Source organism: Dunckerocampus dactyliophorus, chromosome 10 (assembly GCF_027744805.1).
Source record: "Dunckerocampus dactyliophorus isolate RoL2022-P2 chromosome 10, RoL_Ddac_1.1, whole genome shotgun sequence".
In the NCBI taxonomy this organism is placed as follows: Eukaryota; Metazoa; Chordata; class Actinopteri; order Syngnathiformes; family Syngnathidae; genus Dunckerocampus; species Dunckerocampus dactyliophorus.
The window spans coordinates 5,763,727-5,787,909 of NC_072828.1; the positions used below are offsets into that span (position 1 = coordinate 5,763,727).

Here is a 24,183-nt window from a genome sequence, read left to right on the forward strand (position 1 = left end):
ATAAGCCATTTTATAGGTACTGTAAATGTAAAATGTAAAAAAAATTACAGATGTTTTTATTTTTTAATTACATTTTTTAGTCAAATAAGTGATTTTTCTTTTAATTTAATTTTTAGTATTTTTTTTATGGGTTTTTTTGGTCTGTTTTTACATAGGCCATTTTGACCGGTACTGTAAAGGTAAAAAGCAAAAAAAAAGGTACAGATTTTTTTGTATTTAATTTTCTTTTGTCAAATTAGTGACTTTTTTTTAAATTAAATTGGTATAATTTTAAAATATTTTTTTACATAGGCCATTTGACGAGTACTGTAAATGTAAAATGTAAAAAAAACAAACAGATTTTTATATTTTTATTTTAAATGTATTTTTTCATCTCATTCATCATACATGTGATATGTGGTAATACAGGTAAGAGGTACAGCAGTGTTCTCCAAAGTGCAGCCCAGGGGCCAATTGCGGACCACAGCTGTTTATGTATTGGCCTGCCGCACATTCCAAAAATATATTTTAACAAGAAAACTACACAGAAAAAAACAAAAACAGCAAAAATTGAAAAATCAGCAGTAACTTTACAAGAATAAAGGCAAAATATTAGAAGAAAAATTTGAATTTTACCAGAATACCGTAATATGAGGAAAAATAACATCATTTTAATAGCATCACGTTGAAATATTAAAGAAAACATTTTTTAAAGTTGTAATATTACAAGAAAAACACAAAACAACTACCGGTACTTAGTTTTAAATTAGATTGCGGAAAAAGTTATAATGTTACGAGAATAAAGTAAAAGTATTATGGGATATTATTATTATTAAAGTCGTACTTATGAGAAGAAAGTTGAAATAGTTGGAAAAGAGTTGGAAAAGAAAAACAGCAGAAATGGAAAAAATAAAATGTAATTGTACAAGAATAAAGTCAAAATATGAAGAGAAAAAAGTCGTATTCTAACGAGAAAAAAGTCTCAATTTTATGAGAATAAACTTGTAATATTATGAGGAAAAATGTCATTTTAGTAGCATAGAGTTGAAATATTAAAGACAAAATGTTATTATTAAAAAGTTGCTATATTATGAGAAACAAACAAAATATATTTTTAAAATTAATGAAATGAAATGAAATCATTTTTGGAAAATTAGGTTGGGGAAAAAATTATAATATTAAGGAAATAAAGTCAAAATATTATGGAAATCAAGTCGTAATATTAGACAGTTTGAGAAGAAAGTTTAAATATTTCTAAAATTACAAAAAAAAAACAGCAAAAATGTGAAAAAAGAGGAAAGTTGATCTTTTACTGTTGTTTTAATTTATTTATTTTTTAAATATTTCAGCTTTCTTCATAAATAATCCTACATTTTCCTTTCGTAATATTATGCCCGTCATACCCGTTATATTTGGACTTTATTGCTTTTTTCCAGGATTTGCTGCTGTTTTTTAAATTCTCCAAATATTTTAACTTACTTCTCATATAAATGTTGTTTTTGTAATATTATGACTTTATTCCCATAATAGTTTTATATATAGTTTTTCCCCAACCTAATTTCCCAAGAATTACAACTTTATTCAGTTTTGTTTGTCATATTTTTTCTTTAACTCTGTTTGTTCTTGGAAAATCAAATCATCCAAAAGTAATCAAATGAATTTCTGTAAACTCCATTTTCAAACACCGTATTTAGCAAACAGATTTTTTTTAAGTCTGCATTTCAATCAGTTGAAATCACAGGCATTTTTCCTTCAACAAATTTTATTCAGTGAAATTTTCAGCATAAAATGATGTAAAAAAAAAAATCTGTTCCCAAATTCTAGCACAAAAAAATTCATTTACATGATTTCAGTGTCTAAAAAAAGCTTTGGTAATGAATAAACAAATAAACCTTCATATTCAGCTCCATCTACTGGATATGACGGGGCACCGCCCTACTTGGCCCCAGTGCAAGTGGACACTGATGGCAAGAGTGAACATACATTCTCGTATGCGCACCTTTATCAGGATCTTCACCCCAGTTTTTCTTGCTTGGTACAAAAGCGACGCTTCCGCAAAGGTTGAAGGAGCGCGCTCGTGCATTTTTTTGTGTGTGTGTGAAATCCCTCAAACAAACATCCCGGGCGGCTGAGATAAAACAAAACATGTGTGGTAATGTTTTATTTTATCTACAAAAGGATAGACAAGTGTAGACAAATACAGCGAGTATTTGATGAGTATTTTACACATTGGTATGTACAGTATCAAACAGTATCAATGTATTGCTGCAGGAGGAAAGAAGGGCTCTGCACTACTTTAAAGGTTAGCAATGAACAGCGATGGTGTCCATATTTGGGCTTTTCATGCATTTTGAGGGATTTTGGGGTAGAATAAAGTCAGTATTGTGGGGTTTGTGTATTGGAGACAAGTGGACGTGAAGGTTACAAGCCGTGCATACACAATTCCACGTCATTGAGGCGTTTCTCGGGTGTTATTGAACTTTCTTGTCCTTGTCGGCCAACACCTCAGTCAGGTCCTCGGGTTTGATGCCCTTAACCTGGGCTTCCATCTGCGTGACCCTCTGCTTCATCCTGGTCTGGCTGGAGGTGAACTCGGCCAGCAGTTTGGCGAACTTGGTCTGCATGACGTCCAAGTTGTCCTGCAGCTTGCCGATCTTCTCCTCCAGGTCTTTGGGGTCGGCACCGGCATTGGCCACCGCCTCATCGATGAGGTTGTCTTTCATCAGGATGGCCTTGCCCTTCTCCTCCAGGGCCTTCTTGGCCTCGGGGTACTCGGTGAGCGACTCCATAAGGTCGTCCTTGGAGAGGGCAAAGAGGTCAGAGTAACCGACACTTCTGATGTTGGCGGTTCGCCTGTTCCCGGCCTTGCTGCCCTTGATGCCCAGAATGCTGATCTCCCCAAAGTAGGCGCCGTCACTGAGCACGACAAACTGAGTGACTCCGTCGTCGGCCACCACGGCCAGTTTCCCCTCCTTGATGATGTACATCTCCCGGCCAATGTCTCCCTTCTTGCAGATGTAATCACCAGGACTGAAGACCTGAGGCTGCAGCTTGAGCACCAGCTCGATAAGAAGTCCAGCCTCGCAGTCCTGGAAAATCCGCACTTTCTTCAGCGTATCCAGATGGACGTTGATGGCGATCTCGGCCTTGAGCTTGTCCGGTAGGTTCTTCAAAACCTCCTTCTCGTCGCAGGTTTTCTTCTCCGTCCACAGGTAGTCAAACCACTTGATGACCCTGGCCTCCAGGTCTTTGCTGACCTTGCGGAACTGCATGTACTGCTTGATGGAGTCGATCTTGGCCTGGAACTCGGCCCGGGAGGCGTTCATGTTGGAGATCATGGCGCCGACGTTACCGACGATACTAGCGAAGATCAGCACGCCGGTGAGGAAGTCGGCGATGACAAAGAGGTACTCTTCGTCTCTCACCGGTGGGGGCGTTTCCCCGATGGTGGTGAGAGTCAGTGTGGACCAGTAGAGCGAGTAGATGTACTTCCTGGTCAGGCGGCCATACTCCGGGTGGCTAATGTTGGGATACACCCAAGTGTCCGACCCGAAGCCGATGGTCTTGGAGATGGCAAAGAACATGCAAGCGTTCCAGTGGATGATGACGAGGATGTACAATACTAGATTGCTGATACGGAACATGTTCGGGAAGCTGGTCCTGGTTTCTGTCCTCTCGAAGAATTCGAAAAGCCTGGAGATCTTGCAGAGGCGGTTGAAGCGGAACTCGGGGTTGTTGAAGCCGTATTTCAAGAAGAGCAGATCGGTGGGGATCATGGAAATCATGTCGTACTTGAACTGAGAGGTGGTTCTGTATTTGCTCCGCAGCTTCTTGCTGTCCTTCACCAGCAGGCCTTGTTCCAGGTAACCTGAGGAGCAAACACCGAGTCAAAGCCCGGGAACGAAAAGCCGACACCTTCACGTGGATCCTGACCTGTTCTCGACCTGACGAAGGTGTCTGTGTAGTAGATGAAGTCTGAGGTGTAGTCCAGGAATATCCAGAGTCTGGTGAAGCGCTCCTGGAGTTCATTGAAACAGGCTCTGGAGGACATATGAGGCTTTTAAAAGATCTTGGAGTAAAAATCGAGTGAAAGGTGAAGCAAAAAGAAATACCTGGTAACGATCATCATGAGGTTATAAAAGACCGGTCCGGCGATGACAGTGAGCCACCTGTAGTACATGTCTGCAGCCGGGTCCATGACCCAGATCTCCTTCCTGGACACAAAGTCAACAATCACTCGTCTCGTAGCAACGTGATCTACAACCGTCATGGCAACTCTTCTCTACTTACGGGGGTTCCTCCTTTTTTTTATCGTCTTTCTTGTCATCCTTTTTCTCGTCCTTCTTCTCGTCCTTTTTCTCATCTTTTTTCTCATCCTTTTTCTCGTCCTTTTTATCATCCTTTTTCTCGTCCTTTTTATCATCCTTCTTCTCGTCTTCTTTCTTGTCCCCGTCCTTCTTCTCGTCTTTTTTAACCTCTTTCTTGTCCTCCTTTTTGCTAAGAAGGGTCATACGTTTGTTTGCTTTTTATTCTGTCATCGGAAGGGAGAGGGGTGAATTCTACAAATGAGGGACTACCAGAAAGGGTTCTCTGGGTTCGGAGCCATGTGGGTGGGATGGGTGCAGATCATACGTGTCCAGCAAATGGCCGCAAATCGCTCTTGCGATCGTTACTGCTAAAAGTTTTCCCGTACTGCACCCGTAGAGCGAAGATATAGCTTGTATAGCTTACGTACCACGGCGGACATAAACTCACAAGATGACTCTTTTCTACGAAATCTACCTCTATTTTCTGACGCAGAAGAAGGACTTGAACAAATTTGGATGTGACCAACCGTACCTGTTGGTTTGTCCTAATCAAACATCATGACATTACTACGACCGCATCACTACTATCAGGAGAACCACAATATAGAGCGGGAAGAGACACCTTTTAGCCGCTGAGAGGGTCAGAATGGGTCCTCCGTCTTGACGACGCGCTCGTACAGAGACGCTGAATAGGATTTTGCGTGTTGCAGGTTTATAACAATAAGTTTTGACAATGATCGCACCAAACCGGGATGGCAGATGAAATTGATGACTGCAGCAATGTAAAGAAACGTGACAATGTAAATGCATGACAAAACGGTCAACAAAAATTCAGACTTCGCAGCCTTTCCTCTCTCCTCCTTCCTGGCGCTCAAGCAAGTGCGGGCCATTTATTGCTTAGGAGTGCGTAAGCACGCACAACCACCTGTGCCCACATGACCAAGCCCCTATACACTTGTGCAGCCTAAACACAAGCTTATAACTTATCTCCTCCACACTGTATTGGATCACACGCTCTGAGCAGCCACTGTGACGCCACGGAGGTCTCTGGCAAACATTTTGCACTTTTCAAACGCCGCAGCACTGGCATTTCAGGTGGCTGATAAGGTTTTTTGTGTGCTCGATGGTTTTTTTTCCCCCCCTCATTGCGGAGCATTTGGTACAACGTCCTTCCTCTTAAAGTGAATGTTTATTTACAAGTGAGCTCAGCCGTTAACGTCACTGGCAGGAGAACAAAGGAGCGCTTGATTTCCTCACCCGCACAGTACGGGTATTCGCGCCTCATTGAAGCGTTTTTGGGTTTTTTTTAAATTAGCAGTTATCTGAGCTATTTTTAATGTTATCGGATTTATCGGTAAGACGTCATAACACCCCTGGTGCACGATAATTATCGATCCGATAAGAGTGCAGATCATACGTGTTTAGTAGATGGCAGCTAACGTTTTCACAAATTACCCAGACTACAGTCGACCCTCATCTATAGCAGTTAATTGGTTCCAGACCCAACCGCGATAGCTGAATTTCCACAATATAGGATTCACTGTTGATAAATGGAATATTTCTGTAGTTAGAGCATACAGTTAGATGTTAGATGTGGTTAGATGTAGTTAGAGCATATAATCTAAATATCTAAATGTGTTTTTTTTAACATTATTAGAGCCCTGAAGAAATGAAATAACACCACTATACTGTAGTCACCTTTACACGCCTACTATTCATTGTTTACACCACATTGTGCAACTCTTATGCTAAAAGGACTCGAGAAAGCTGCTAGCTAGCAAACTAGCGAGCTAAGAAAGCTAGCGAGCTAATCAATTAGCCTCAAATGTATTTCTTCTAAACTTAGGAAGCTAAAAATGTACCACTTCCAAATGGAATGGGACAACTTTTTTACTCTATCATGTCCGACACGCCAAGGCTGACTTCATGACTTCATGCAATGTTAAGGTAATGTAATGTTAGGTAATGTCTCATAGTTTTGTGTCATTACTGCCGCCTAGTGATACAATACTACATATCACTTGCATTTCAATATGTTTTGACTAATAATAGACCGTAGTCTACCACCAAACAGCCATCATTAATTCATATTAATTCATTCATTTCTGAAAAAACACAATATAGCGAGGGCGCAATAATTGAACCGCAATATTGCGAGGAACGACTATACACCCACAGAGTGAAGGTATAGCTTGTTCAGACTGTGTAACAAGGCAGACATGAACAGAATTGTCCTCCAGCAAGTTAATGTAAGGTGAGGTGCGGGGGAAACGGAGCTACGAGCTACGCTATTGTTTTGGCTGCAAAATACTATCTTGCACAAACAATGAAATTAAATTCTATGAAATACACCTCTATTTTCTGACACAGACAAGCGAACAGAAGTTTACAATCTCTTGCCACTAAAGGTTTATGCAAATTAGCCAAACTAAAACCATGGATTGATTGGTCTTAACTTTAGCCTAACCCGGTGTAACCCAACAAACATGACTTGTGCCAAGAATTGTCACCAAGCAAGTAAAGCCAACCGAGGTTTGGGTGAAAAGGAAGGAAACACAAAATCTGGAATGGCTACGAGCTACGCTAATGTTGCAAAGTGCAACATCCCAGCAAAAAGACTCTTTTGTACAAAATCTACCTCTATTTTCTAACAAAACCGCACTTCCACAAAGAATTCTTAGCGGAAGTTCTCCAACTTTGGAGGTATCCCGCGAGTATCGGTGCAGATCATACATGTCTAGCAGATGGTTTAGCATGTCTTCCAATAGTTAACGCCAAATGTTTTCTCAAGTTAAAACTGTAGCTTCCATCGGTGTACCAAACATGACCTGCACCAAGACGAGTTTCGTTGAGGTGAACAAAACCCACTGGTCCACAACAAAAAAAATGTGGAATGGCTACAAGCTGAGCTATACTGTAGCTGCAAACTGCTATCCTTGTGGCTATTTTCTACAAATTCTACCTCTATTTTCCAACAAAACTTACTCGTCTGTGTTGTTGCAGTTGTTGATGTTGTAAGTAGCTAGCGGCCACTTACTGGCGAGGCTTGGGAAAGAAACGTGGCATCATAAAGCGTCACAGCAGCAGACGGCTCTCGCTTTTTGCGTCATGGCGTGTGTGATAGAAGAAAGAGACGACGGTCTCACTGAGAGAAGCAACTACTCACTTCTTCCTGTGTAGGGGGTCGTTGGCGCCCAGAGAGTGGGCGTTGCTGTCCCGGCTGGACGCGTCTTTGAGCTCCGGGCCTCGGAAGCGTTCCAGGAAGGAGTCGTGCCTTTCCGTGACCTCCGGGTTCATTCGGTTAAAAGCCCAACTGCGCAGCATGTAGAAGAAGTAAGAGAGCCTAGACGGGTCAGAGAGAGTCCGGACAGAACGAGAGAAGGTGACACCCATCTAGGCTAGGATCTGAGTGGTCAAACTACAGCAGGGGTGTTCAAACTTGTTACACCGAGGGCCACATAGTGATAAATGAAAGGATGTAAGGGTCACATTCATATTTTGCATATTATTCATATGGACTTTGGTCTTTGCACTTTTTTCACGTATTTTTTTGTTGTTCCAACCATCCATCCATCCATCCATCCATCCATATTCTACTGCTTATCAGAGTTCGGGTTGCGGGGCCAGCAGCCTAAGCAGGGAAGCCCAGACTTCCCTCTTCCCAGCCACTTCGTCCAGCTCCTCCGGTGGATCCCGAGGCGTTCCCAGGCCAGTTGAGAGACATAGTCTCTCCGATGTGTCCTGGGTCTTCCCCGAGGCCTTCTACCGGTGGAAGTGCCCTGAACACCGTCCGGGAGGCGTCTGGGAGGCATCCTGACCAGATGCCCAAGCCACCTCATCTGGCTCTCAATGTGGAAGAGCGGCAGTTCTACTCTGAGTTTATCCCGGATCAATATTTAGGACTTAATTCTCATAAATGACGGCTGTTTTTTCCATTTCTACTGTTTGTTTTACATTTTCCAACTATTTCAACTTTCTTCTCGTATTTATGACTTTATTCAGATCATATTTTTACTTTATTTTTGTAATTTTCCGACTTTTCCTGCAACCTAATTTTCCAAAAATTACAACTTAAAAAAAAACTGTTGTTTAATATTTAGATTTTATGTTAATAAAATGACCTTATTTTTCCTCATAATAATCTTTCATTATTCTCGTAAAATTCCCCCTTTTTTTTTTTGATTTTCCCATTTTCATGTGCCACCGGCCAATACAAAAACAGCCGCGGTACACAAATGGCCCCCGGGCTGCAATTTAGACATCCCTGAACTACGTGGACATAATTACTAATTACTATACTAACTGGCTACTAGCTATTAGGACTGTTACCTGGCCATTGCCCCAGGACCAGTGAAAGCATGTCTGCTGGACTTGGAGGACAGCGCCTTCCCGGTGTTGTCGTCACAAAGACGGCAAGCCCTGGAAGGCATGGGGGGAAATTGAGACAGAATCTAGACGACCAGATGTGGGAGAAAGTCCGTGTTATGCAAGTCTCAAGTTTTTAAGCTCAAGTCTCAAGTAAAAACATGCAAGCCCAAGTCCAGTCTCAAGTCAAGACAAGACAGGTCGATTCAAGTCAGAAGTCACTGACGTGAAATTTGAGTCCTTACAAGTTATAAGCACTCGTCATAGAGAAAGAGTGCTGACATAGCATTCTGAATTTAGCCAATGCGTAGAAATGTAATCCACACACCACACGCGTTTGTTTGTTCTTAAACCTGATTGGACGTTCATAGATGCATTCAATGAGACAGGTTCTGTGGGAAAATATGTTGTCTTGCTGGAAATGACATAACAAGGATCATGTTAGTTGAATACTTTGAATTGGTCACATTTTACTCAACAAAACTCTCACTGAAAAGCTCAAGTATTCTCAAGTCATCAGACTAAAGTTCGAGTCAAGTCCCAAATCATTCAATCTCAAAATCCAAGTCGATTTGCAAGTCTTTGATGATGTTGTCAAGCCGGGTCCAAAGTCATCAAACTTGTGACTCGAGGCCAAGTTGCGTAGCTCGAGCTCACACCCTCTCGAAACTACCAGCCACAAGAATATGTTCACGGGGTGCCACCTTCCAAGAACCCGGCCTACGCAATCTGAGCTTAGTGCACAATGCTAGGTGGCTACATGTTAGCACAGTCAAACCTCGCTTTTTGTACGCCCCAGTTTTTGATTCAAATTTTCGTACACTGTCTCGGTTATCGTACAATATCGCTCCTTACAAACTAGTCTGTTTGCCCTTTATTGGGGTGACCAAAAGTCCTGTTTTCCCAGGACATGTCCTGTTTTCATGTCCTGTCGTGGCCATCCTTTTTCAGAAAGTGATGAAAATGACCGGGTTTTCATTGGCCATTTAGTTGACTAGCATAGGCCACTCTGCTGCATGTGATGATGTAATTCCGAAAAAAAAACCCTAAAACGAAGATGAAAAAGCCAACTAAAGATAAGCAGTCGTCCCTCGCCACGTCACAGTTGGAATTTTGTGGCTTCACTCTATCACGGTTTTTCAAAATATATGAATTAATAAATTAGCGCTGTTTCGGCCTACTATTAGTTTGAACGTATGCATTATTTAATCAAATTTTTACATATTCTTGGCCTAAATTAAATATTTTTAAGCTTAAAAATGGCAAAATTAACAAAAATACACATATGAGGCATTCAGAGGACTCATTCATGGACGTCATATGTAGTATTCTACACTGGTCACTTGGCGTCAGTAATGTTACATAAACGAGACAAGTATGTTGTCCAGAAAAAAAAGCAATGCTAACATGTGAGTCTGTGTTACAGCTTATTGATGTGTAATATGTCCTATTTTCTGTTATTTTGTCTGTATTTAGAAGGTTGTAAACAGGCTTTCTATGCTCTAACTGCACAAATATTACAGTTATAAATCAGGAATCCTTCTTTGTGAAAATCCACTTATCACGGTAGGTTCTGGAGCCAAATTAGCCGCCATAAACGAGGGATTACTAAACCTACCGCGATTGGTTGTAGACCCGACCGTGAAAAGTGAATTTCCGTGAAGCAGGATTTATTATTTATAAATGGAATATTTTTGCAGTTAGCGCATAGAAAACATGTTTACAACCTTTTAAATATGCTTTTTAACATGAGAGCCCTCTAGACATGAAATAACACCCCTATAATCACCTTTATACTCCCATTACCCAATCTAGTAGACAAGGAGTCGTCAACATGTCAGTCGTGATCGAAAATAAATGTATTATCACATCAGTGTGCACTCCCCTCCGACGCACCTGCCATCTCCATTTTCGATGACAGCCAGCTCCTCGTCGGACGTGTGACTGGACAGGCGGCGTCGGGTTGAAAAGGAGATTTCACTGTTGACTTTTGCCATGTTGTTGTTCTTGTCGCTGTTGTTGCTGTTGTTGTGGAGAAAGACATCAACACAACCGTGTCACTTTACAGAAATACGGCCTTCTAGACTTCTAATCTTTAAAGGATTTCTATCAATCAATGTTTATATCGCACGTGAAATGCAATACTGCAAGGCCACTTTCACACAGAGATCAGAGCCTTCCGGCAGTCAGATGATTAGGTGCCTGATGACGGATAAAACAGACGGGAGTGCACCTGGTTATGATTTTTAGTTACAGTGCTGTTTGGTTTCCACCTCCCAATGTGAGTTTACGTTAGCCCTAGCTGTTCTGCTGAGCCAGCTTTGTTATTTTGCTACTTTTTGTGTGCCATTTGGCTTTGTGCAAGCAAATACTTTACTGATTACGCCAGGCACCATCGTGGAGTAACGCTACAATGCTAATTCTGACGGCGGACCTTGGTACCCCCAGTCCGTGTCGGTGTCTTTTCTACAAAACAACGTGGTTGGGGAAAAAAAGGTGGCCAAATGGAAGTGTCACATTCGACCGCAAAGAGAATAAAGCTTCATCTTTATTGTCAGAGAGGTGAAGGAAATATTGATTATTGTGGTTGTAGTTTACAGTGCATCATACCGCGAGCACCTGCGTCTACAGTATACACAGTACTACCTAAAAATACCACCTCCTTATGTCCTTACCGCTAAACAGGATCAGTGCTCTCTGTGTGAACGGTCAGCTCTATCTTAAAACAACTCAAAAGCTTATGGCTCGCTGCATTCGCTCGTGAATATAGAAGCCTTAAGTCCATTAGGGCGCCTCTTTGGGAGCACATAGTTAACGGTTGCAAGCTTTCCTTCACCTCGTAGCGTACGTGTAGACTGGACCAGTAATCGCGACTCTTCCTTATGATCTATGAGGCTGGTTCGTACATCAGTGCTATGATCTTCTGGCCCTGCCACGGCATAGTTGCTGAATCAATCCAGAACTCATTTGGACTTTTACCAAAATTCTAAAAAACAAATAAGCCTTGATGCACTATTTCCCGTATTTCTTCTCAACTGCTACGGTTCATTTCTAATATTCTCATTGAGACTTTTTTTCTGGTAATGCTATCACTATGCTCCCATGTACAACTACATTTTCTTCTTGTACTAACTTTATTTTTAAAGTCACATTTACAAAATGATTCCCGTAAACGTGTTTTTCTTGTCAAATTACAACATTTTGCCCGTACTATTCGAATGTCACGCTTGCAATTATGACTGATTTCGGAATATTCCGATATCACTGTCATAATTATGACTTTTTTCATAATATTCCGATGCCGCTCTTGTAATGATGACTTTATTGCTCTTATAATCCGATGTCACTCTCGTAATTATGTTATTTTTCTTGTAATATTCCAACGTCACTCTCGACTTTTTTCCCCATAATATTCCGTGGTCAAGTCAATCACGTATTTAAAGAAAAATTACCGTAATATTCCAGCATCAGTCTCATAACTTCGACTTTTTCCAGTAACATTCCTATGCCCGTCTCGTGACTATGACTTATTTCCTGTAATATTTCCATGCCACTCTTGTAATTACGATTTATTTTCTCATAGTATTCCAACGTCACTCTCTTTCCCTGTGGTATCACGATGTCAGTGTCACAACTACGACATTTTTCTCGTAATATTGCAACGTCAATCCCCCAATTACAACATTTTTCTGATAATATTCCAATGTCACTCTTGTAATAACACTTTTTTGTTTATAATATTCCAACGTCACTCTCGTAATTCCGACTTTTTTCCTGTAATATTCCAGTGTCAGCCTCGTAATTATGACTTTTTCCAGTAGTGTTTCGATGCCACTCTCTTAATTACGACTTTCCCCCCCTTAATATTTCAATGTCAATCTTGTAATTACAACATTTTTCTCATAATATTCCAATGTCACTCTTGTAATTAGATCTTTTTTCCTTTGATACTTCAATGTCAGTCATGAAATTACAACTTATTTCCCGTCCTATTTCCATGCCACTCTAATAATTACGACTTTTTCTTGTAATATTCAAATATCATTCTCGTAATTACAACATTTGTCTCATACTATTGCAACGCCACTCTCGTAATGACAATTTTTTTCATAATATTCCTGTGGCAGTCTCGTAATCATGACTTTTTCCTGTAATATTCCCATGCCGCTCTTGTGATTACGACTTATTTCTGGTAGTATTCCAATGGCAATGTCATAATGACAGCTTCTTTCTCTTAATATTCCGACACCACAATGCCACCATCGTAATTAGGACTTTTTTGTCATAACATTCCGATATCGCCATCTTAATTATTACTTTTTTCTCCAAATATTCCAGCACCGCTCTTGTAATTACGCCATTATTCTCATATAATTCTCGAGTCACTCTCATAATTAATTTATTTTTCATAATATTCCAATTTCACTCTTGTTATTCCAATTTATTTCTCGTAATATTCCAATATGACTCTCATAATTACAACTTTTTTGCGTACAATCCGAATTACGACTATTTTCTCGTAATGCTGCGACTTTATTCTTCTAAAACAAATTTGTACCGCCACAAATAGACTTGCCGTTACTTGGCCCTCACACATGAGCGCATTATAATGGAATTGTCTGTGAATGTACAGTAGCATGTCATTCAAACCCGTAAGTAGATGGCATCATAACTGCGTCATACCTCTGTCTTGTTTGTGACATAAAAAGAAAACCACACAAAAAAGCAACGACAAAGTTCATTTGTTGTTCTTGTTGCTTTTCATGTTTCTTTGTTCACTTTTTGGCTCCCACAGCGTCCATAAAAATGACACGCACATGGCATCACGGCCAAACTGTTGCCTAATTTGACTTGCTGATCTGCTGGAGAGCTCCCATGGTTGTAACACGTGCACATGTAGATTAGTGCTAATGCCAGGGAGTTAGCCAACCCCCTGGGCTACATTAAATGACACTGACAGAATCGGCCTGAGGCGCTTGAAGGGTGGCTAAAGGTAAATTGGCGAGCATGACATCGTCACTATGTTGAGAAGTGGCGGCGAGGATGTGATGATGGCCCTCTCGTATGGAGGTTTTGAAGGACGGAGGTGGCAGCGGTGCTGTTTTCCTCACCTGATAAATTCCCTAAAGCCTAATCCCGCCTTTAACGGCAATAAAAGTTCAAACTGTGTACGGGATATTACAACAAAATGGTTGTAATAAAAACTCACTCATGCGCAAAAGCATTTTTAATCACAGCACCGCAGTTAATATTGTTGATAGAATTAGCTGCGGAGCAAGATTAATATAATAATGCTCTTATTTTGTTCTCGGAGATTAGCTGCTGCACTCAAGTGCAAGGATCCGCTAAGAAGCTTGAGGCGAAGGTTTTTGTATGTACCAGGACATCCTTGTCTCTCTGGAAACCGGGTATTCACATTGCAATGAAATGACAGGAAGAGGTCTTTATTATTATAAAGGGGGTGAATATTGTATGACCTCATGTAATAATATCACAGAAAGACCAATTATTTTGTTATTTTTGCATTGTTTGTCGTACATTTTGGGAGGAAAATGTAATGTATTATTGATATAGTGCACATATAGGCACAACAAGTTGAAAATGATTTGGTGCTGTGTTACCATACAAGTCATAGGAAACAATAACAGCACTTTAAAGCCAATTGTATCAACATTTTCTTCAGTATTGCCTTATTTTGCTTTTTTGTACTTATTTAGAGTTTGAATGCAAAGTGGCCCCCACCTGGTTGAAGTCCCGTCACGCAGACTCGTGTAGTAAGCCCACCACACAAGAGACTCCCCTCCTCAGACCACCTCCGTATGAATCCATCCTCTCTCAAACGGCCGTCTGCGCGTCCCAAACATTCCCCATGGCTCCGTCTAAAAGCGTCCACAGAGACGCCTGGCCATCGTCGGTGCGATGAGGAGCGACGAGGGGGAGGGATGAGTATTGACGAGGATGAGGGAGCCTCAGCTGGCAGCTCCCAGATCAGCCGAGGGGAGGAGTCCTCCATCAGTGGATCCCTGAGACGAACTGGACGACTGCAAAGGAGAGACAAAAAAGCTAAATTAGGACAAGGAAAAAAGTCCTAACGTTCCGAGATTTTATTTTTTGTGAACATTTTTCTAAAATGCAACTTGACAAAATTCCCAGCAATCTTCATGTCAACAGATTCTTTGCTTCAGTTGTAATAAAACCTCCTTATTCTAGTAAATAAAACGCTTTTTCTTGACTTTGTTCTTGTGATGTTACGATTTTATTGACGCTGTTTTGCCTTTTTTTTCCCTTAAAAGTATAATCAAAAATTACAATTATGACTTTTTAAATTGTATTATTATGAAAAAAAGAAAATTATGCGGGAAAAAGTCATAATGTTACTAGATAAAGTTATACTAAAACGTAAATTGACAAAATCCAAAACAATCAACAAGCAAATGTTAACGTGTACTACAGTATGTTCCAATTGTTGTACGTAGTACAGACTTATTCTTATTAAAAAAATGTTATTTCTTGTAATATTATTTGGCTTTTGTTTACAATTTATTTTTCCTTTGTTACAAATTAACAAACTACTTTTATGACGTAAAATTATGACTTTTTCATGTGATATTATTACGTTACTAAAAAAGCAAAATCACGAGGGGGGAAAACGTAATAACATGATCATTTTTTGACAAAAAAAATCTACATGCTAACACATACTATGTTGGTAATAGTACCTCCTTTTTCTCATAAAAAAAAACATTTCTTGACTTTTTTCTTGTGATGTTAGCATTTTACTGTATTATTGTTGTATTTTTATCCCTCACAACAGGGGTGTGACAAAAAAATGGCAAAAAAATTTAATGTAAAACTTATGTAATAATGTGAGGAAAAATAATGTCGTGTTGGTAGCATAAGTTGAAAAAAAATCTTGATTTTTCTTCATTTTTTTTCTTAACATTATGTGAAACTAACAAAACATTTTTGGAAAAATTAGGTTGAGGAAAAGTTGTAATTAGGGCTGTCCAATGATTAATTTTTAAAATCAGATTAATCAAGGTTTTCAAATTAATTAATCATGATTAATCACCATATCCCACTATGTCTGAAATTCGCCGTTATTAATAACGGAGAATTAACTGAAAATTTAAATCAAGTTAAGAGATGGCACACATAATGGTTTATTTAATAGCAGAATATCTGAATCAGACTTTAACTGTGTTATTATGAACAAAGAGGAGTTGCGTTCAAATACACCACATCATTTACTGTAAGTTGCATTCACATGTTGCATACTTACGTAAATGCAGCAAATTGTACTTCCGCATTAAGAGTTGCAAAGTGAGTGATAAGAATATCCACTTTTTGATTTTCTTTGCATTTCTCTTTATTTAGACCACGCATACACGCATAATAAAGTCGTTGTTGTGATGTTCCAAGTGTCCGTGAATGCATCTTGCGGTCTGTCCAGTGACAATGAGGAAGTGTCGTTGCAATGACGAATGGACCAGAGACGTGTTTGTTTGGAGTTGGAGGTACATACAGTATGTGGCGTTGGAATTGCACTGCTGTTGATGTGTTCAGATAAGAATAAAGTTATAAAAGAGCGTCAGACACTGTGTTACTCTGTGGGGAGCTACACTGTGCCCCCGTCTGTCGTCATAACAGAGAGCCGTGATGCGTATGCCATGATGCGTATGCCTTATTTGCGCAAAAAATGTAACGTAATTAACAAAATAAATGAGTTACCGCCGTTAACGTGCTACTTTTGACAGCCCTCGTTATGATATTATGGGAATAAAGTCAAAATATTATGGCAATAAAGTCATAATATTCTGAAAAGAACATTTGAAAGTTGAAATATTTGGGAAAAGAACCAACAGCAAAAATGGGACTGATAATCCGCTTTTTCACCTACAGTATATGACAAAGCTGAGATGCAGTTTTTTTTTCCTATGATATTATGACGAAGCAGCAAAGGGAGATACTGAAGACACAAAAAAGGACAATTAAGTGTGAAAAAGTTGTAATGTGACGAGATAACGTATATTTCAGTTTTGGTAAACAGTATACGAAAATGTAGCCTGACAAAATCCTCAACCATCGCTACGATGTTTCAGTGGTAGTACCACCTTATTCTCATCAAAAAAAGTTTTTTCTTGATCTTGTTCTGACATTACAATTTTATTGCTGCGGTGTTACAACTTTTTAATCTCTTAAAATGACATATTTTGACGTTGTTATTGTTGTAATGTAATGTTACAATTTTACTCTTCTTATATTGTGATTTTTATTCTATGATATCATAACAAAGGCGCAAAGGAGACAAACAAGCAAAATAATGAGAGGGAAAAAAGCCGTACTGTTTTTTTTAAAACACGGTTGCCCAAAGTGCGGCACAAGGACCATTTTGCACCCGTGGCTGTTTCTTTATTGGCACGAGGCACATTGTAAAAACATAATTTAACAAGAAAACTAAAAAAAAAAAAAAACAGCAGTAAAAATTGAAAAATCTACAGTAATTGAAGAATAAAGTCAAAATATTAATGTTACAAATTTTAAAAAAGTAATATAAATATTATTTGACCAGAATAACATAATATTATGAGGAAAAATAATGTCATTTATCAGCGTAAAATTGAATTATTATTATTTTTGTAATAATAAATTATATATTATTAAAAATAAAAAAAATTGTTATGAGAAAAAACAACAAATAAAGAAAAAGTTATAATGTTACAAGTATAAAGTAAAAAAATAAGAGAATAAAGTCATAATTATGAGAAAAACATTTCCAAGAAGAAAGTTGAAATAGTTAGAAAAGGAAAAGAACACTGTAATTTTACAAGAATAAAGTAAAAATATTGACAAGACAATATTGACAAAAAGTTGCTATTTTTATGAGAATAAACTTGTAATAATGTGAGGAAAAATAATGTGATTTTAGTAGCGTAGAATTGGAAATTATGTGAAACAAACAAAACAAAATTAAGCCATTCTTGGAAAATTCGGTTGGGGAGAAGTTATGTCTCATAAAGTTCCAGCTTTCTTTTTAAGTTACAATTTTATCCTTGTAATTTTGCATCTTATCCTTCACTCTTTTATTGTGTCATATTTTGACTTTTCTTCTCATTAAATTACGACTATTTCTCCCAATAGTACGATGTTACAATATCGGTCTGGTAATATTACGACTTTCCTTCTCATACAGTACAACTATGACATTATTCTTGTATGATTATCAGTTTTTCTCGTAAATTTGGACTTTCTTCTTGTAAGCATACAACTTCTTCTGGTAATTTTACCACTTTAATCTCGTAATGTTCCAACTTTCTTTTGTCAATGTCGCGATTTTAATATCGGGACTTTCTTTCTCGTGAATTTACGACTTTATTCTAGCTATGTCACTACTTTAGTGTCACAATCATTCATCATCATCATCATGGTCAGTTGTTTAGCGTATTGCGGCCCCGCCCACCACACCACTTGATCACCCCCCCATCAGGTCCAAAGAGAAATCCCTTGGCAGTATGTGGCTCTGCTGGAGCTTCTAATCCAGGCTTAGTCCTGAGAAGCTAATTCAGCCACTTAATGCCCCCTCATGGTTGTGCTAGCTCAGGTCAAAACACAACTCGATGTTTTTTCGGGGGGGGGGGGTTGGCACATCTTCACTTGGTGTGTGAAATTGACAACAAAGCCTCCAACTGTCAAATTAAACAGCACAATATGCACCCTGCTGGTGGTTGCCGGATGTGTTCTAAATCATTTCTTTAAATGCAAACATTTTCAAATGCAAACTCCAGTCATATACGGGATCGTTCTGCATCATCCACTGTGTTGCTTTGACATTCATTTATTTGTCGCGGCCCACTTTTTGTCTTGGAAAATTATGTCATATTCTGATGACGACTTTTTTCGAGTAATATTCTAATTTCACTGTCGTAACCATGACTTTTGTCTCATAATTTCCAAAGTCACTCGTAATTACTTACTTACTTCATTTAATAGTATCCCGATGCCACTCTCGTGATTACAACTTTTTTCATAATTTCCAATGTCACGCTCGTCATTATGACTTTTTTCGTGATATTTTGATGTCACGCTTGTAATTATGACTTTTTTCTCATAATATTTCGATGCCATGCTTGTAATTGCAACCTTTTTCTTGTACTCTCTTTTGTCACTATCGTAATTATGACATTTTCTTGTAATATTCCGATCACTTTTGTAATTATGACGTTTTCTTGTAATATTCCGATGTCACTCTCGTAATTACAACTTTTGTCTCGTAATTTCCAATGTCACTCTTGTAATTATGACTTTTTTCTTGTAATATCCCGATGTCACACTCGTAACTATGACATTTTTTGTAATATAATATTCCAGTATCAATCTTGTAATTACGACTTCTTTGTCATAATACGTCGATGCCACTTAAAACGCTCGTAATTCAGACATTCTTCTTGTAATATTCCGATGTCACGCTCGTAATTACAACTTTTGTTTTGTAATTCTCTGTCAGTCTCGTAATTACGATTTTTTCTTGTAATATTCCGATGTCACTCTCGTAACTATGACATTTTTCGTAATATCCTGACGTCACTCTCGCAATTACAACTTTTTTCTTGTAATATTTCGATGCCACTCTCGTAATTACGACTTGTTTCTTGTAATATTCCGATGCCACTCTCGTAATTACGATTTTTGTTTTGTAATTCTCTTTGTCAGTCTCGTAATTACGATTTTTTTCTGGTATTATTCCGATGCCACAGTCGTAATTGCAACTTTTGTCTCGTAATTTCCAATGTCACTCTTGTAATTATGACTTTTTTCTCGTAATATCCCGATGTCACACTCGTAACTATGACATTTTTCGTAATATCCGGACGTCACTCTCGCAATTACAACTTTTTTCTTGTAATATTTCGATGCCACTCTCGTAATTACGACTTGTTTCTTGTAATATTCCGATGCCACTCTCATAATTACGATTTTTGTTTTGTAATTCTCTTTGTCAGTCTCGTAATTACGATTTTTTTCTGGTATTATTCCGATGCCACACTCGTAATTGCAACTTTTGTCTCGTAATTTCCAATGTCACTCTTGTAATTATGACTTTTTTCTCGTAATATCCCGATGTCACACTCGTAACTATGACATTTTTCGTAATATCCGGACACCACTCTCGCAATTACAACTTTTTTCTCGTAATATTTCGATGCCAGTCTCGTAATTACGACTTGTTTCTTGTAATATTCCGATGCCACTCTCATAATTACGACTTTTGTTTTGTAATTCTCTTTGTCAGTCTCGTAATTACGATTTTTTTCTGGTATTATTCCGATGCCACACTCGTAATTGCAACTTTTGTCTCGTAATTTCCAATGTCACTCTTGTAATTATGACTTTTTTCTCGTAATATCCCGATGTCACTCTCGTAAGTATGACATTTTTCGTAATATCCTGACGTCACTCTCGCAATTACAACTTTTTTCTTGTAATATTTCGATGCCACTCTCGTAATTACGACTTGTTTCTTGTAATATTCCGATGCCACGCTCATAATTACAACTTTTGTCTCATAATTCCCAAAGTCACTTTTGACTTTTTACTTGTAACATTTGGAAGTCACGCTCGTAATTATTACTTTTTTCTCGTAACATTTTGATTGCGCTCTCGTAATTATAACATTTTTTCGTAATATTTCAGTATCATCTTGCAATTACGACTTCTGGCTCGAAATACTGCGTTGCCACTCTCGTAATTATTTCTGGTAATATCCAATGTTAAGAGTTTTTTCTAATTTTAGTCAAGCCATTAATATGAGGGTACGGCGCAGGAGCAGTTTGTGGTACGGAGCTCATTCTTTACTGTCCTGCGGCACTTTGTAAAAATCTAATTAAACACGGCCCACATTGCGCACTAGCGATACTGAAATATTGATACTTCGATACCAGCCCTTCATGCTCTTAAATCGATTCTCAAATCAAAATATCGATATTTTTGATACTTGCCATGCGTGAACCGTGAATAAAGTTTTCATTCTTAAAGTAGTTCTTAATAATTAATCATTTATTTTAATGGTTTTCTTATTTTTCTTATTTTCTTTTTTTATTGTTTAAAATACAATTTTCACATATTTTATACGATGTTGTTTTTTTCTCTTGCTGTATATCAGCTTGGCTATATTGTTAATCACCCTGCTACCTTAATATATTTCTGGGTTTAAAATAAATAAATCATCAAATGATTCATGTATTTAAATTAATCTAAATTAATTCATAAATGAATTAAATGTCTTGTATTCTTTATGCTATGATATGAAATACGCTATTTTTAGAAAATTACCAGACAACACAATAGGTGATTTTGTAAAGCATCTGTATCGGATGGGTATCGCTGCTACCAGCCTGAATTTGACTCAGTATTGGATCAGAAATGAAATCAGTGGTATCGCACATCACTACTGAGCGCTATGAAGAAAACCACACAAAAGTAAAGCATGATGTTACATTTGGTGCACAGAGAAGCAAAACAATGACTTCATTCCACTAATAAGAGCGTGATGGTAAACTAGCCAATGATTATACTGTAGATAGATAGCACAGTCATTGTATTGATGAAGGAGCGAGGCTAATCTATGCTTCCGGCTAACCAATCACTTTCTCTCCTCTCCACTCCAAACCTCATTAGTTCCAGAACAGTCTCCAGGTGCGTTCATCAACCATTCAAAGCCTCATTACTCGTCTGCTAGACGCCACGTGTTCTACAGTGAGCATCAAACAAATGGATTTAATGAGACATAATGAAGACAATGGCTCAAAACACGACATCATTGGCAGCTAAGCATGGCTAGCTCTTTATGAGAGGCTAGCAGCTAAGAGAGGCTAGCGTCTGCAGCTAAGCAAAGCTAGCCCATTGCTTGTGGCTAAAATGAAATTAATTGAGGCTAACTTTACGAATTCAAAGTGAAAAAGGCAAACACATTACTTGAAGCAAATACTGTACGCAACTAAGCAAGGCTAGCCGTATGCTATCAGCTTTATAAAGATTAATGTACAGTTAAGCAAAGCTAGCAGCTAACAAACAGCCTGCAAAAAGCAAGTACATTGGTTACTAGAGATCCACATGCAGCTAAGTGTGGCTAATTCATGAAATAAATCATATAAAGAAACTTCTGTATACAACTAAGCAAGGCTAGCTTCTATAGCAGGGGAGTCCAAAGTGTGGGCCGGGGGCCTTTGGTGGGCTGAGGCACATTCCAAAAAAATTTTTTTTTTAAAAAAACAACAGCAAAATTTGAAAAATCTGCATTCATTTTAGGGGAATAAAGTCAAAATATAAAGGGAAAAAAGTTGTAATCTAACGAGAAACAAAAAAGAACGTCATTTTAGTAGCATAAAGTTGAAATACTTTTTTTTTAAACGTTGTAATATGGGAAACAAACAAAACAATAAATAAAGTTCTAATCTGAATTTAAACTCAAAGTCAGAAGATTATGGGAGTAAAGTCATAATTAGGAGAAGAAAAATTACAAAGAAGAAAGTTGAAATAGTTGGGGGGAAAAAACAGCAGAAATGAGCAGAAAAAAGTCATATTCTAACGAGAAAAAAAGTCTGAATTTTACGAGAATAAACTAGACAGGAAAAATATCATTTTACTAGCATAGGTTTGAAATATTAATCAAAAAAATGTTTGTTTTTTTTTAAGTTGGAATATTAACTAAATGGAGTTGTTATTTTTGGAAAACCAGGTTATCATATTATCAAAGTTTATCAAAAACATTACCATATTATGGAAATAAATCTATAAAATAAATACTATGGGAATAAAGTCATGACATTACATAAAAAATTACGAAGATTATTTAAGAGGAAATTTAAAATACTGGAATAAAAAAAATTTAAAACACGCAAAAAACCACAGCAAAAATGAAAAAAAAAAAGAGCAAAGAGTGAAGTTGATACTAATAATAGGCTTTTTCACCTATATGACAAAGCTGAGATGCAGTTTTTTCTTGAAATATATAAAGAATAACTTCACAGCATATTTACAAAATATCAACATGACCCTTACATGCTTTTGATTTTCACTATCTGGCTGTCGCTGGAAAACGTTTGGACACCTCAGCTTTATAGGCTAGCACATTGCTACAAAAGAACGTACAGCTAAGCAAAGCTAGCAGCTAAGAGCACCTTATTAGATGTGAATGTAACCCGCCCTGTTTCGCACCGGGGCTCGAATACAAGACCTTCGTAATGAGAGGCGAGGGCGCTAAGCACACGACTAAAAGCCTGGACTGTCGACCACGTGTTCAGCGCAGCTCTTGAGGCAGAGGCAGTGAGGTTTCCCAACGTACACTCGCACAGCCTCACAGGCTGGCATCCGCTACTTGAACATAGAGTATAGCTGAGATAGTACAACTACATTGGTTACTAGCAGTAGTGGAAGTAACGACATTATTGTTTTCCAGTAATGGATGATCTAATTAAGTACTACTTCAAATGTTACAACGCTGTTGACGTTACCGACTGCTTCAGTCGCCATTGTTCACTGTTGCCCACACAGGAAGCTAAACAGCTAGTCAACAAGAGTTGTGGTTGCTCACGCTCAGGGAAACACTGCCCCCTAGCGTTTTGGTAAAGAAATGCAAGTCACAAACTCAGCCCTCAGCCTCAATCCCATGAAACGTCTCTCAATGGCATGTGCCACTACAAAGCTAAATCCCAATTCTTTGATGTATTTGTAATAGTAGTAGTAATTTCATTACTAATTCAATTTCTTTCAGGAGAGTAACTACAACTAATTACTTTGTACGTAATTTGCCTGACGCTAGTTACTAGAGGTCTACATGCAGCTAACACCAACAAATGACTAGAGGTTAATATGAGACTTTAGCACAGTGCTAACACAGCTAAGTGGTGCTAACAGGTAGCTAGCTGGTGAAAACAGCTGGTCACATTTCCGTGTCGGCCACCGTGTCAAACATTACCACCCTTCTGTTTGTGATTCGTGTACAGGAGAGGATATACAGTACATATCATATCTGTGGATCATATCATATCTGCAGATGCTATTGACTGGCAGACGACACACATAAGGCTAACAGGCCAACAATCGCCGCTATGCTTGTTTGTGTGCATCAGACAACGGAACCAGCCTGGTAATCACAGGGAATCATTCCAATCACTACCGGAAAAGTCAAGAAGGAGGAACAAGTGACTCAAGGGTGTGTAATCAGACTACTTAGGATGGAAATGGAAGATGTGCGGGGGAAGCAGAGTGGTGGTCAAGTGCCGACATTAATGGATTTGGGACAGCACTTTACTGTCAAAATTTGCGCTCTCAACAACTAAGCATGCATTGTACATAGTGTACATATTTAAGTATGGAAGCATGTGATTTCAACCACAGCCGTAGTTTCTTTTCCGTCAGCAGCCTCGGTTAGCGTCCAAATCAGTTTTTCAGTTAACGATGAAAATTTACACCCAAATTTTGCTTTGGTTTACATGCATTTTTTGGTTAGTGTTATTAAACACACTGCGTGAGT

General features: G+C 38.4%; 1 protein-coding gene across 2 annotated transcripts; it reads right to left on the reverse strand.

Annotated features, from left to right (window-relative positions):
* Window positions 1-1,122: 1,122 nt before the first annotated feature.
* Window positions 1,123-14,613, reverse strand: cnga3a (cyclic nucleotide gated channel subunit alpha 3a). Of its 2 annotated transcripts, none has more exons than XM_054790727.1 (9): window positions 14,394-14,613; window positions 10,548-10,673; window positions 8,616-8,705; window positions 7,453-7,629; window positions 7,272-7,331; window positions 4,270-4,476; window positions 4,092-4,193; window positions 3,913-4,019; window positions 1,123-3,847 (listed from the first exon to the last, which is right to left on the reverse strand). In XM_054790727.1, exons 2-9 carry the CDS (start codon window positions 10,646-10,648, stop codon window positions 2,451-2,453), a joined length of 2,241 nt encoding a protein of 746 aa, XP_054646702.1. In that variant the 5' UTR covers window positions 10,649-10,673; window positions 14,394-14,613; the 3' UTR covers window positions 1,123-2,450. The 2 variants fall into 2 exon arrangements, with proteins under 2 accessions (XP_054646702.1, XP_054646703.1); XM_054790728.1 differs by having other exon boundaries at window positions 1,125-3,847; window positions 7,453-7,599; window positions 14,394-14,612.
* Window positions 14,614-24,183: the final 9,570 nt, after the last annotated feature.